The sequence below is a fragment of the Lynx canadensis genome, chromosome F2, assembly GCF_007474595.2.
Source record: "Lynx canadensis isolate LIC74 chromosome F2, mLynCan4.pri.v2, whole genome shotgun sequence".
Classification (NCBI taxonomy): domain Eukaryota; kingdom Metazoa; phylum Chordata; class Mammalia; order Carnivora; family Felidae; genus Lynx; species Lynx canadensis.
The window spans coordinates 2,469,917-2,482,103 of NC_044320.2; the positions used below are offsets into that span (position 1 = coordinate 2,469,917).

The 12,187-nt window shown below is 54.3% G+C and overlaps 1 protein-coding gene across 1 annotated transcript in view; it reads left to right on the forward strand.

The window, feature by feature from the left end:
• Nucleotides 1–4,580: 4,580 nt before the first annotated feature.
• Nucleotides 4,581–12,187, forward strand: part of LOC115506523 (maestro heat-like repeat family member 5) — a 65,161-nt gene continuing 57,554 nt past the window's right edge. The window contains 1 exon segment of the mRNA XM_030304526.1: nucleotides 4,581–4,660. Within this exon segment, the coding sequence (XP_030160386.1) occupies nucleotides 4,581–4,660 (80 nt within the window).

Here is a 12,187-nt window from a genome sequence, read left to right on the forward strand (position 1 = left end):
TCTTGTCTCCGCCACTGCCTCTGAGTTATTTTTAAAATCTCATTTTCAGAAAGTGGAGGAGAAAACCCTTCTCCGTTTTTTTCTGTGGAAGATTCAGAGAGGAGTCTGGAAAGAGGAACGGACCCTGGAGGCTGGGATGGGTGGGGGGTGTCCCGGGTCGTGCACCCGCAGGGACCCAGGGTGTCCGCGGACCCTGGGCCGGCTCCGTCACATGCGCCAGAGACAGGGAGCAGGACCCCTCCTGGGGCAGCCTCCACCAAGCACATCTGGCGCTTTCACCCATGTGATGGGCACCTATCCCGGGCTGGAGCTTGGCAGGGACGCAGGGTCCCTGGGGACCCTCCTGGGGCGGAGGGTCTATCGAGAGACCATGGCTAGGAACCCACAGGGGGATCCCCAGGACTAGGGGGCTGGGGAGAGACACGAGCCTGTCCAGGGCCATCAGCAAAAGGCGTTGGGAGCAGTGACAGGTGATGGGGGACAGGAAGGGTCCCAGCAGGCGGAGGGCTGCATGTGTGGGCAGAGCAGAGTGGGCCTGGTGTGGTGGCAGCACCGACTGACCCCAGGGACCAGGGTCCACCGGGGCCTGTGGGCGGGTCCTCTCACTGGCACCCACAGGAGGCTCAGCGAGGGGGTAACTCCCTGATCCAAGAAATGCTGGGGCCAGAATTGGACGCACAGGGTCCAAGGCCCAGAGGAAGGGAAGCCTGGAGTCCCAGCCTGCACTTGAGGCCATTGGAGGCCGGGCTTGCTGGGCTCTGTGGGTTTAAACGTCATGGGAGGAGTTCCAAGGCTCAGATGGGGCCATGATGCTCCTGGGGGAGGGTCCTCTGGAGAGAAACTTGTCTGCCTGGCACCTTCTGTCAACACCCCCGCCTCGCAGAGGGGCCCAGCATGAGCTGCACTCCAAGAGTTGATGTTGAAGCAACCTGAGCAGGGAGGATGAATGCTATGGGAGCCCAGGGAAAGCAGGGGTGGCCTCACAGAGGAGGTGACCTGGGCTGGGGTCTCTGAGGGCAAATAGGAGAGTGCAAGGAGTTTTAGGAAAGCAGGTGTGTGGTGGGGAGGGATTGGGTGTTAAAGAAAAACAAATATTCATGACACTTGTTGAAGACCCTGGTTTATTCTAGGGAGCACTATCACAGCAGGTGCAGGGACCCGGGCGCTGGGGTTGCGCGTGGGAGGGGAAGACTGTCTCCATCAGAATGAAGCAGGGGCCGTGGGACGTCCAGGCACCAGCGGCTATGGGTCGGCGGATGGACAGGAGACGTCCGGGGCGGAGGCGTGCAGGCTGAACCCACCTGCCAGGATTCTTGCTGAAGCCAGGCCAGGTGGTCAGACCTCCACTGGAGAGGTGGGGGTGGGGGGCGGGATGAGGAAACCGGTCAGATGTGGAGGGCGGCCAGATGTCGGCAGCGGAGGATGGGGGCTCCCTGCTGAAACTGGAGGGCGCAGGAGGGCGCAGATAGGCCCAGGAGAAGGTTCTGGAGCCTGATCAGGCAGAGAATCTTGTCAAGGGCATTCCAGGGGCCAGGGGAGAGCACTGCACAAAGCCTCAGAGGCGGACCTGGCTGCAGCTGGGAGCAGGGAGGAGGTGGGAGGAGGGGCCTGGGTCGCAGAGCAGGGGCTGGGCTGCTGGCCCCCGGGAGGGGGGGGGGGGCGGCAGCAGAAGTGGAGCTGGAGGGAGCCTGTGCAGGGGCGTGGGGGTGGGAGAGAGCTGGCGCTCTCCCACAGCTGCCGGGCCCCCGGTGGGTAGCACCCCTAGGTTGCCCAGCCGCCTGGAATGCCAAGGTCCCCTCCCCAGAAGCCTTCTGGGCTGGGAGAGCAGCGGGGACGCTGCCTGAGGCCTGCCTGGGCCCGCAGCGCCACCTGCCGGCCGCGTGGGGAGGCACAGGCGGGCGCCTCTTGGGGCCTGCTCCGTACTGTCCACAGGCCTCATCCGCACCCCCAGCTGGAGCTCCGTGGGGGCGGGGGGGGCCCCGTGGTTGAACTCGGCTCCACCACTGCCTGCTGGGTGACCTCCAGCCAGGTTCTCACCCTCTCTGAGCTTCATCCCAATCCAGGGGCGTGAGCACGCCCAGCTATGAAAAGCAGGCATCAGGCTGGGAGCCCTCATCCAGCCGCGGCGCTGCTCCCTAATTCCTGGCAGGTTCCAGGGGACACAGGCACGTGGCACGGCCCAGCCAGCGGCACTGGACCCCCGACATCTTGCCGTATTCACGGTGAGGGGTGAGGGGAGACGGACAAGGGTCAGATCTCAGCAGGTGACCCTCCCTGTGTCCCCTGGGGCCGAGGTCCAGCCACAGAGGCTCAACTTCTGCCATCTGCCCCGATGTGACGCTTGAATTCCCCAGACATCCAGCCTCCCCCAAACCCTGCAGAGGCGGGAGTGCGCGACCTCTGAAGCAGCTCCTTCAGCTTACCTGGGCCGGACTTGCCGGAAAGTTCTCCCTCGGAAACAAGTTTGCAGAAAACCTGCCTCAGCAGGTTGGCCGGGGGCAACTTAGTCTACAGTGTTGCAGGAACCCAAAAGGCCCACTGGGGCCTTGGGAAGGTCAAGGCCAGAACCTGCAAAGCCCCCAGGGCTCGTACCCTCCTCTGTCCCTTCCCTTCTGCCAGGACCCCTGAGCGGGGGATGGGCGGCCCTAAGGGGGCCCCACTCCCAGCCCCGAGGTCTCACTCTCGGCCCCAATTCCAAGTTCCCGAGTGGAGGGGAGACTGGTCGGGCCATCTTGCCCAATCAGCCTGGCAAATATCTAAAAAGGAGCTCTCCAAAGAGCCCTGCCCGTGGCTTCGTTGGTGTCCCCCCACCCCGCGGCTGATGGTGGCAGCGTTCCCGGAGTCGCTCAGGTGCTTGGTGGCTCACAGTAGCCAGGCCCGTAGCTGTAAATCACCCCTAGGGCACAGTGAGATCTGGTCCAGTGACCAGGAAGTGATGAGTTTGGGGTATTTATTACCTGTTGTTCATAAAATGCATTTAATTGTGAGCTGCTGTGGCTGTATTCAACAACCAACTCTCGAAATTGCTGCGTATTTCGGAACAGTCATGCAAGCCGGCTTGGCACATCCCCGGCCAAGGCCACCAGCCACAAAGGTGCCCGGGACACAGCCCCGGGGCCTGTGGAGGACAATTCTCCCAGACGGGGCTCTTACAAACACCCAGTCTGGCAGCTTCGCAGAATCGGACTCAGCAGGGCCCCTCGGTCACAAAGGAGTTTACGGGCCTGGTTCTCAGCGGTCCGCTTCAGGGTGCTGGGGGGGAGGAACTCGAGCTCAGGGCTCCAGGTAAACCCGGATACGTGCCGACCTTTTCCATTTCGGAGCGACCCGAGGCGCAGCTTCCTGTCTGGGCTCCTGGGCCTGCAGGAAGGTTTAAGGCTCCAGGTGACATAGTCAGAAGGGTGCCAGGGACCCGGTGAGGCCCCGATAAATGTAGCACGCTCCCTCCTCACCTGGCCCCTGCCGGCCAGTTTCCTCCCTCCACCTGGTGGGGACCCAAACACCCGGCCCACGGGACCCCAGTTAGACCTGGGGATGCCGCCCCCAAAGCCCAGCCTCCGTGCCGCGGGGGCACCTGTCCCGCACCAAGCACCTCTCACGGAAAAGCAGTCTGAACGTCAGAACCAGCTGGGGGAGGGTGGGCGTTGTCGCCCTGTTTGAAAGCAGTCACGGCCTCAGAGAAGTCATCCAGCCGGCAGTACCAGAGCTGGAGTTTGAACCCCAGGGGCCGGTGCTGAGGCCCCCGTGGCCTCAGGGGTGAGCCCTGGCTGGCTGTCGTCTCTGAGACTCCCCAGCAGGGCCCTGGTCCCGGGCACAGACTGTTCCCAGAACGCAGGGGCCGAGGGCACAGTGTGGCTTCAAGGACCCCTTGAGGGAGATGGTTATGGGGGTGCAGGTCACTGGCCCAGCAGCAGGTCCTGGCCCACAAGAGCCCCTTATCCCTGCAGCGTCCTGGCTCTTAGCCCTCCACTCACCAGCCCCACCCGCAGGGCCTCCAACAGCCGGATATGGTGACAAGGGGCCATGCTGGGTGTCCCCGGCCAGCCTTCTGGACCACGCTTGCCCTGCAGCCTTGCGACCGGACTGTGGCCCAGTGCGATGGGCGGTCACGAAGAACCCTAATTCTGCCACGTTTCCCCAGTGCAGAGCATGGGTGACTTATCTATTGCTGTGTAACTAATGACCCCAAAACTTAGGGGCTTACAACACACATTCACTATCTCACCAGTGTCTCGGGTCAGGAATCCAGGATTAGCTGGGTCTTCGGTCTCAGGGTTCCTCACAAGCCGAGGTGTCAGCCGGGGCGGGCTCCGTGGATCTTACAGGGGACCGTTCAGGACCAGAGACAGAAGGGCTGAGCCCAAGGCCACACCAGGAGCACAGATGCACACACATGCACGTGCCGTGCCCAAGCGCTGGCCCTGGGAAAGTGCCTTGAGCACTGGAGCCATTGTGACCTCAGGGGTGAGGTCAGGGCTGGCTGGGGTGGGGAGGGGGTACCCAGAGATAAGGCTGCCCCGCTGGGCATGAGGACAGAGCTAGAAGCTGGGGCCTGTGGGTTCTCCGAACCGCACCCCAACATGGACAAGCAGAATTCGGAAAAGTCACACAGCCACGCCTCGGCCGATAGGACGTCATCAGCCGTGTCCCAGAACCCCAGGTCAGCGCAGCACCAGGCCGGGACACGTAGGAGGGGACGTGTCCCCAGAAGGGACACCCTATGTCCTGCTTCCCCGCAGGTGCCCCGGCCCCTCCATCTTTCGGGACAGTGCTTCCCTGCGGGGCAGCAAGGGGCACCCTGGGGGGCATCTGGCGCTGAGCCCCAGGCCTTGAGCCAAGAAAAGAGGGGTCCCTACAGCCAGGAGCAGCCGGGGAGAGGGTAGGATTGGGACTGAGCCCCCCCGCAGCTCCTGACTTGGTGGAGAGGAGGATGGGAGGGGGGATATTGGATCCAAGTGCTGGCTTTGCCATCGCCCTGCGGGGTGGTGGTTGACAGCTTGTGGGGACCAGAGGTGTGGCTGGAAGCGTGTCACTGTCCCCGTCCACACGTGCCTGCTGCATGAGTGAACGCAGGGACCGACGGACTGTCCGCCTGCTTCCCTGAGCCTCGGCTCCTTATCCACACAGTGGACGGTGGTACAACGGCCAGCGTCCCGGCAAAGACAAGGCGCGTCCTAGGGAAGGCTCCTCCCGGCCCCCAGGCGGGTGCTCCGGGGCGGCTCCACCTCCCGTGCCCAGGGCCCGGCGGGCTCCCTCCCCTGCCTCCCCAGACCCCGGGGTGCCCTCCTTGGGGGCCCTGGGCGCCCAGACCATCCCTGGGCGGGTTCCCGAGCAGGAGTCCCGCGTGCGATGCCCGTGGTGGGGAGCTGTTCCAGCAGGAGCAGCTTTGTGCTTGTTTGGAACTCACTTATTTTTGTGTGCGCGCAGTCGTTTCCACGTGTGTGTTGTCAGGCCTGTCTTCTCCTCTGCCGCATCTTGGATCACTTCTAAGGCGAGAAAACGCTCCCCTCTGCAGCTGTTTGCCTGACTACACTTCTGTCGCCTTCTGTATTTAAAAATATATTCCACTTTGGCCGTCACAGGGCTAGGATGCCGTTTCAGGGCAAGATACGGGCCAAGTGCTTGTGGGTGACACCGAGCCGTCCGGGTGCAGAGGGGCGCCGGGGACTCCAGCCCTTCGTGAGACGCCCCCAGAGGTGGCACCAGCCGGCCTGGGTCTGAGAGGCCGCACTTTCTGGGAGTGGCAGGGAAACGGCTGGTTTTCTGGCCGGTGGTAGGAAGAAGGCGTCGTCCAGGAAGGTTCAAGTGTGCGCTGAGCTCTGCTGGCCACGGTCCCCAGGCTGCAGGCTTCAGGCTCGGGCTGGGTCTGAACCAGTGTCGTCCTGCAGAGGCTGCGTGTGCGGGGACAGGTCACTGAACCTCTCTGTCAGCACCTCGTGGGGTTGGCGTATGCGGACGGCACGGACATGATGGGGGTGGGGGGGCGGAGGGGCGGAGGTGAGGTGACCAGGGGGCGCCCACCCCTCCCCAGCAGGACGTCACGTGCAGCAGGGCGGGTGGCCGTCCCCCCAGAATGTCTCACTTATCCACCACTCCGTCCTTCGGCTACCCCACACCCTCGCACCAGGCACCTGTCGGACACCTGCACCCCAGCGGTCTCCCTGTCCCCAGCTGGCACGGCACCGGCTTCCTGTCCGCCCGTCGCCTGTCCCCCAGGACACAAGCTCTCCAAGGGAATGGGTTTCCGTGTGTCCTGTTCAGACGAACCCCCAGGCCCTGCAGCATCTCCTGGTATGCAGTAAGCACGTAATAAATCCTCCCTGAAGGAAAGAGGCCGCCCCCGCGGAGGGCTCGGGAACCGTGAAGGTGGCCAGCCACTGCAGGCCGAGGGCCTCACCCCGTCTCTGTCCCCGGCACCTCGGAAAACGCTTTCATCCTGAGGATGGGCTGGCTGCGTCCCGTGTCACCCACACTCTGACGTGCAGAAATGCAACATCTCTGGCAGCCCCAGGAGTGTCCCCTGCGTGCCCACCTGGCTCCCAGAGGCAGATGGTGGGGAGGGGGCATGGCTATGGGGTGGAGTGACCATGAATGCCCTCTGGGAAGGCGGCTGGAGGAGGCCGGGCTGCCGGGAACAGCCCCAGGAGGACGGGAGGAGGAGGAAGCCACTGTCTGGAGAAGGCCCTCCCGGCAGCCCGCCCTCGGACTCAGCCTCTCATTCATTCGTTCAGTGGACCTTCAAGGACAGCCTTCCCTGGGACATGCTGGGGACCCAAGAACGGCCAGCGCGTCCCCAGGGACACTGGGGAAGGGGAAGGGCCAGGGGTTAGTCAGCAGTAAGAGAGGCACGCCCACCCCGGGATGCTCTCTGCAAGCCAAGAAGGCTGAAGGGGGGCATCTGTGCCTTGCTCTGAAGGGGACAGGAGAGAGGAGGAGGAGGAAGGAGGCAGGAAGGACGCATGCTCTGGCAATGGGCCCAGGGTCCTGGGGAGCTGGGGGCTGTCACAGGGCTTCTCCAGAAATCAGGATGGGCCTGACCACAAATGTTACTGAGAACCTGTTGAGGTACCAGGCCCTGCTCCACGCGTTAAGGGATAGACTTGGAGACAAGACGTAAAGATCCCTGCCCTGGTGGCTACATTCCTGTGGGGGAAACAGTCAATACGCCACCCGTGTAATACAATAAATTATATAATGTTACAAGGTTAAAAGTGACATGGAAGAAAGTTGAGAGGGTAGGGGGTAGAGAGGGCAGGGTGAGGGGTACGTTGCAATTTTAAATAAGTTCACCAAGAAGGTAACAACTGAGCTGGGACTCAAGGGAGGTGAGAAACTGACCCAAGCAGCTACCTGGAGGAAGGATGTTCCCCAGACTGAAGGGACGGCCAGTGTAAAGGTCCTGGGGTAGAAACGTGCCTGGTGGTTTAAGGAGCAGCGGGAGCTCACTGTGACCGGGGTGGAGTAAAGCAGAAAGAAATGAGATGGGAGAGGAGGCGAAATCATTTTTGTTCTTAGAGATCTTGCTTTCTTTTTTATTGCGCTATAATTCGTGCACAGTAAGATTCACCGTCCTCAGTGGGTCGCTTTGCAAGTTTTGACAAAGTCACACAGACGTGAAACCACCACCACCAGCAAGAGAGGAAACAGCTTTGTCTCCCCAGAATCCACCGTGCCCCTTAGGCAGTCAAGCCTCCTCCAGCTTCCCATCCCCGGAAACCACTAAGCTGTCTTCTGTTTAGTTGGACCTTCTTCAGGAAGTCATAAGAAGGGGGCAATACAGTGCGCAGCTCTCAGGGGCCGGTCCCTGTCACATGGCATGATGCAGTCAAGAGCCACCATGTTGTTTCTCAGCAATGCATTCCTTTTTATGGCTGGTGAGTTTTTCCGCGGATGTAATACGGTTTCTTTAGGCACTCACCAGGCAGAGGACGCGCATTTCTTCTGGCTGGGGCTATGAGAGGTAGCGCCGTGAGAAACACTCGTGGACAGCTTTTGTGTGAAAGGGAGTTGTTATTTTATCGGAGTGAATGCCTAGGAGTGGGGCAGCAGAGTGCGCGGGGAACCTCCTAAGAAAACACCAAGCCCCTCTCTCCACACGGCCGTGCAGTTTTGCGTCCTCACCAGCACTGCACGAAAGGGCCAGTTACCCCCCAACCTCACCAGCACTTGGTATTTTCAGGCCTTTCTCCCCCAATCTTAGCTATTCGAGTAGACGTGTAGCAATATTCCCCTTTGACTTGTTTCCCTCGTGAGGAATGACGTCGAGCACCTGTCATGTGGATCTCCTTGGGTGGGGTGTCTGTTCAGATCTCTTGTCTGTATTTCATCAGATGGCTTGCGCTGGGGTTTGAGTTTCTGTTTCGTGAGTTATGTGTACGTAGTTCGGATATGGATCTTTATCGGATACGTGATTTGCAAATATTCCCCCCAAATCCACGGCTTCCCTTTTCGGTTTTTTCTAGATGTCTTTCAAAACGCAGAAGTTCTTACTTTGGACGACATCCAATTTAACGTTCATTTTTTTTTTTCTTCTATGGATGGTGCTTTTGGAGGCACACCTAAGAAATCTTTGTCTAGCCCAAGATCACAAAGCTTTTCTCCTGTATTTTTCTGCCAGAAGTTTGGAACTCTGGGTTTTACTTTTAGGTCTACGATCTAGAGTTCATTTTCGCACACAGTGTGAAGTATAGGGTGGGGCCCATTTTTTGCATGTGTATATCCAACCATTGCACACCATGTGTCGAATACACTTCTTAAGGGGCGCCTGGGTGGCTCAGTCGGTTGAGCGTCCGACTTGAGCTCAGGTCACGATCTCACGGTCTGTGAGTTCGAGCCCTGCGTCAGGCTCTGGGCTGATGGCTCAGAGCCTGGAGCCTGCTTCCGATTCTGTGTCTCCCTCTCTCTCTGCCCCTCCCCCGTTCATGCTCTGTCTCTCTCTGTCTCAAAAATAAATAAACATTAAAAAAAAAAAAAAAAAAAGAATACACTTCTTAACTGAATTACTTTTGCGCCTTTATCAAAAATCAGTTGGCTTTGTACGCGTGAGTCTTTTTCTGTTTTGCATTGACTATTTAGATAAATTGAGACAAAATTGCATCTTCACGGTATTGAGTCTGCTTTTTGGGGTTCTTTTTAATGTTTTTATTTATTTTTGAGACAGAGAGAGACAGAGCATGAACGGGGGAGGGTCAGAGAGAGAGAGGGAGACGCGGAATCGGAAACAGGCTCCAGGCTCCGAGCCGTCAGCACAGAGCCCGACGCGGGGCTCGAACCCACGGACCGCGAGATCGTGACCTGAGCCGAAGTCGGTCGCTGGACCGACTGAGCCGCCCAGGCGCCCCCGCCCCCCCCCCATTGAGTCTCCTGATCCACGAAGATGGTGTATCTCTCCACTTATTAAAGTCTTCTTGATTTCTTTTATTGCTATTTTATATTTTACAGCCCACAAACCTTGCAATTATTTGTTACCTAAATATCTCATGTCTTTAATGCTACTATATATGGTAACTTTTTTTTAACTTTATTTATTTACTTAGAGAGAGAGAGAGAGATAATGAAAATGAGTGGGGGAGGGACAGAAAGAGAGAGTGAGAGAGAGAATTCCAAGTAGGCTCCACCCTACCAGGGAAGAGCCCTATGAGGGGCTCGATCCCATGAACTGTGAGACCCTGACTTGAGCCAAGATCAGGAGTCAGACACTGAACCAACTGAGCTACCTATACAGCACCTTTTTAGTTTCAATTCCCAACTGCTTATTGCTAGTATAGAGAAATATGGCTGATTTTTGTACACTGACTTTATTTTTGCAAATTTCCTGAAGTCCCGGGTCAGTTTTGGTAGTTTTTTTATAGAGTCTTTGGAATTTTCTAATTAGGTGATAACATCCTTTATATGTAGAGATCATATTTTTCTTCCTCTGCAGTCTGTACACTCTTCATTTCTTTTCTTACCTGTTTGTATGGACTAAGCCCTCAGTACCCTGTCAAATAGAAGTGGTAAGAACAGACACCCTTTCCTCGTTCCCAATTATGTGGGGAAAACATTCAGTCTTTCACCATTAAGTATGACATTAACTATAGGATTCGTGTAGGTATTCTTTATTGGGTTGAGGAAGTTCCTTTAATTCCTATTTTTATTGGGAATGGATGTTAAATTTTCTCAAACGCTTTCTCTGCTTCTGTTGAGATGATAAGATGGTTTTCTCCTTTCATCTACCAATATTGGGAGTTACATTGATTTTCAAATGTTCAACAAGCTTTGCATGCCCAGGATAAGGCCCACCTGGTCATGGTAGATGAATGAGCGTGTCCATATATTTTGGATTCTTACGTGAAGAAAGTTTGCAGGGCCTTTATTCGGTTTGGGTATCGGGATATTAAGGCTCACCTCACTGAATGAGTTAAGAAGTAGTCTCTCATCTTTCATCTTCTGAAAGAATTTTATAGTATTGGTATCATTTCTTCCCTAAATGCTTGGTGGAGTTTAAGAGTAAAGCCATCGGGCCTAAAGTTTTCCTTGTGGGAAAACGTTCAACTACAAATTCAATGTTTATAATAGATGGGCTATTTTGGTTATTCAGTTCTTCTTGATTGAGCTTCGGCATTTAGTCCTTTTATGACGAAGGAATTCATCCATTTCATCTGGGTTGTCAAATTTATTGGCGTGAAGTTGTTCATAATATTCCCTCATTGTCCTTTTAATGTCTGTAGGATCTTTAATGGTGTATCTGTTCTTAATCTTGATATTAATAATTTGTGTCTTCTTTCTTTTCGCCCTAATAAAGCCTGCTGGAGGTTTATCAAATGTATTCGCTCCTCTTTTCAAAGAGCCAGCTTTTGGTTTTACTGATTTTCTCTATTGCTTTTCTGTTTTCTACTTCATTGATTTCTGCTCTTTTATTATTTTCTTTCTTTGGGTTTAATCTTCCCTTTTTTCCCCCAATTTTTTAGGTGGAAACTTAGGTCACTGATTTCAGACCTCTATTCTTCTCTAATACTATAAATTTTCATGATGTAAATTTCCCTCAAAGTACTGCTTTAGCTGCACCCCATGCATTTTTATATGTTGTGTTTTCACTTTCATTCAGTTCAAAGTAGTTTTTACTTTGTTTCAGTTTCTTCTTGACCTAAGCAGTATTTACAATTGTTACTTAGTTTCAAAATACTTGGGAATTTCCCACACATCTTTCTGCTATTGATTTCTAATTTAATTTTATTGTGGCCAAAGAGTATGCTTTGTTTGATCTGAATACTTCTAAACTTATTGAGACTATTTTATGGCCCAGAATATGATCTATCTTGGTAGGTGTTCCACATGCACTCGAAAAGAATACTTGTTCTTCTGCTTTTAGATGGAGAGTTTTGTAAATGCCAATTAGATCACATTAGCTAAGAGTATTGTCCAACTCTTTTATATCTTTAATGATTTTCTGTCTTCTTGCTCTTCAATTATTGACAGAGGGATGGTGAAATCTTCAACTATGATTCTACTATCCTTCAACTATTTCTCCTTTCAGTTCTATCTCTTTTGCTTTATGTATTTTGATGTTCTGTTATTAGGTGCATGAACAATTAAAATTGCCAAGTCATCTTGATGAACAACCCCTTTGTCATTATGAACTTATTCTTTTATTTTCTTTTTTTTTTATTTGAGAGAGGGAGAGAGAGAGAGTGAGAGCGAGAGCTCATGTGCATGAGCAGGGTAGGGGCAGAGGGAGAGAGAGAATGTCAAGCAAGTTCCAAGCTCAGCATCCAGCCCAATGTAGGGCTGGATCCCATGACCTTAGAATCATGACCTGAGCTAAAATCAAGAGTCAGATGCTTAACCGACAGAGCCAGCCAGGTGCCCCTGAGGTGATTCTCTTTATCCATGGCTATATTATTATATACTTTAAAATATACTGTGTCTGATATTAATATAGCCACTCCAGTTTTATTCAGATTATTATTAGTGTGGTTTCTCTTTTTCCATCCTTTATTTTTCATTGATTTGTGTCTATTATATTTCAAGTGTATTTCTTATAGGCAGCATATACTTGGGTCTTGATTTTTTTATTCAACTTGACAGTCTCCGCTATTTGATTTAGATATTTAAACCATTTGTATTTAATGTGATTATTGATATGATTTCATTTTAGTCTACTGTCTCGCAATTTGTTTTTGCTTTGTTTCTTCTCTTCTTTGCTCTA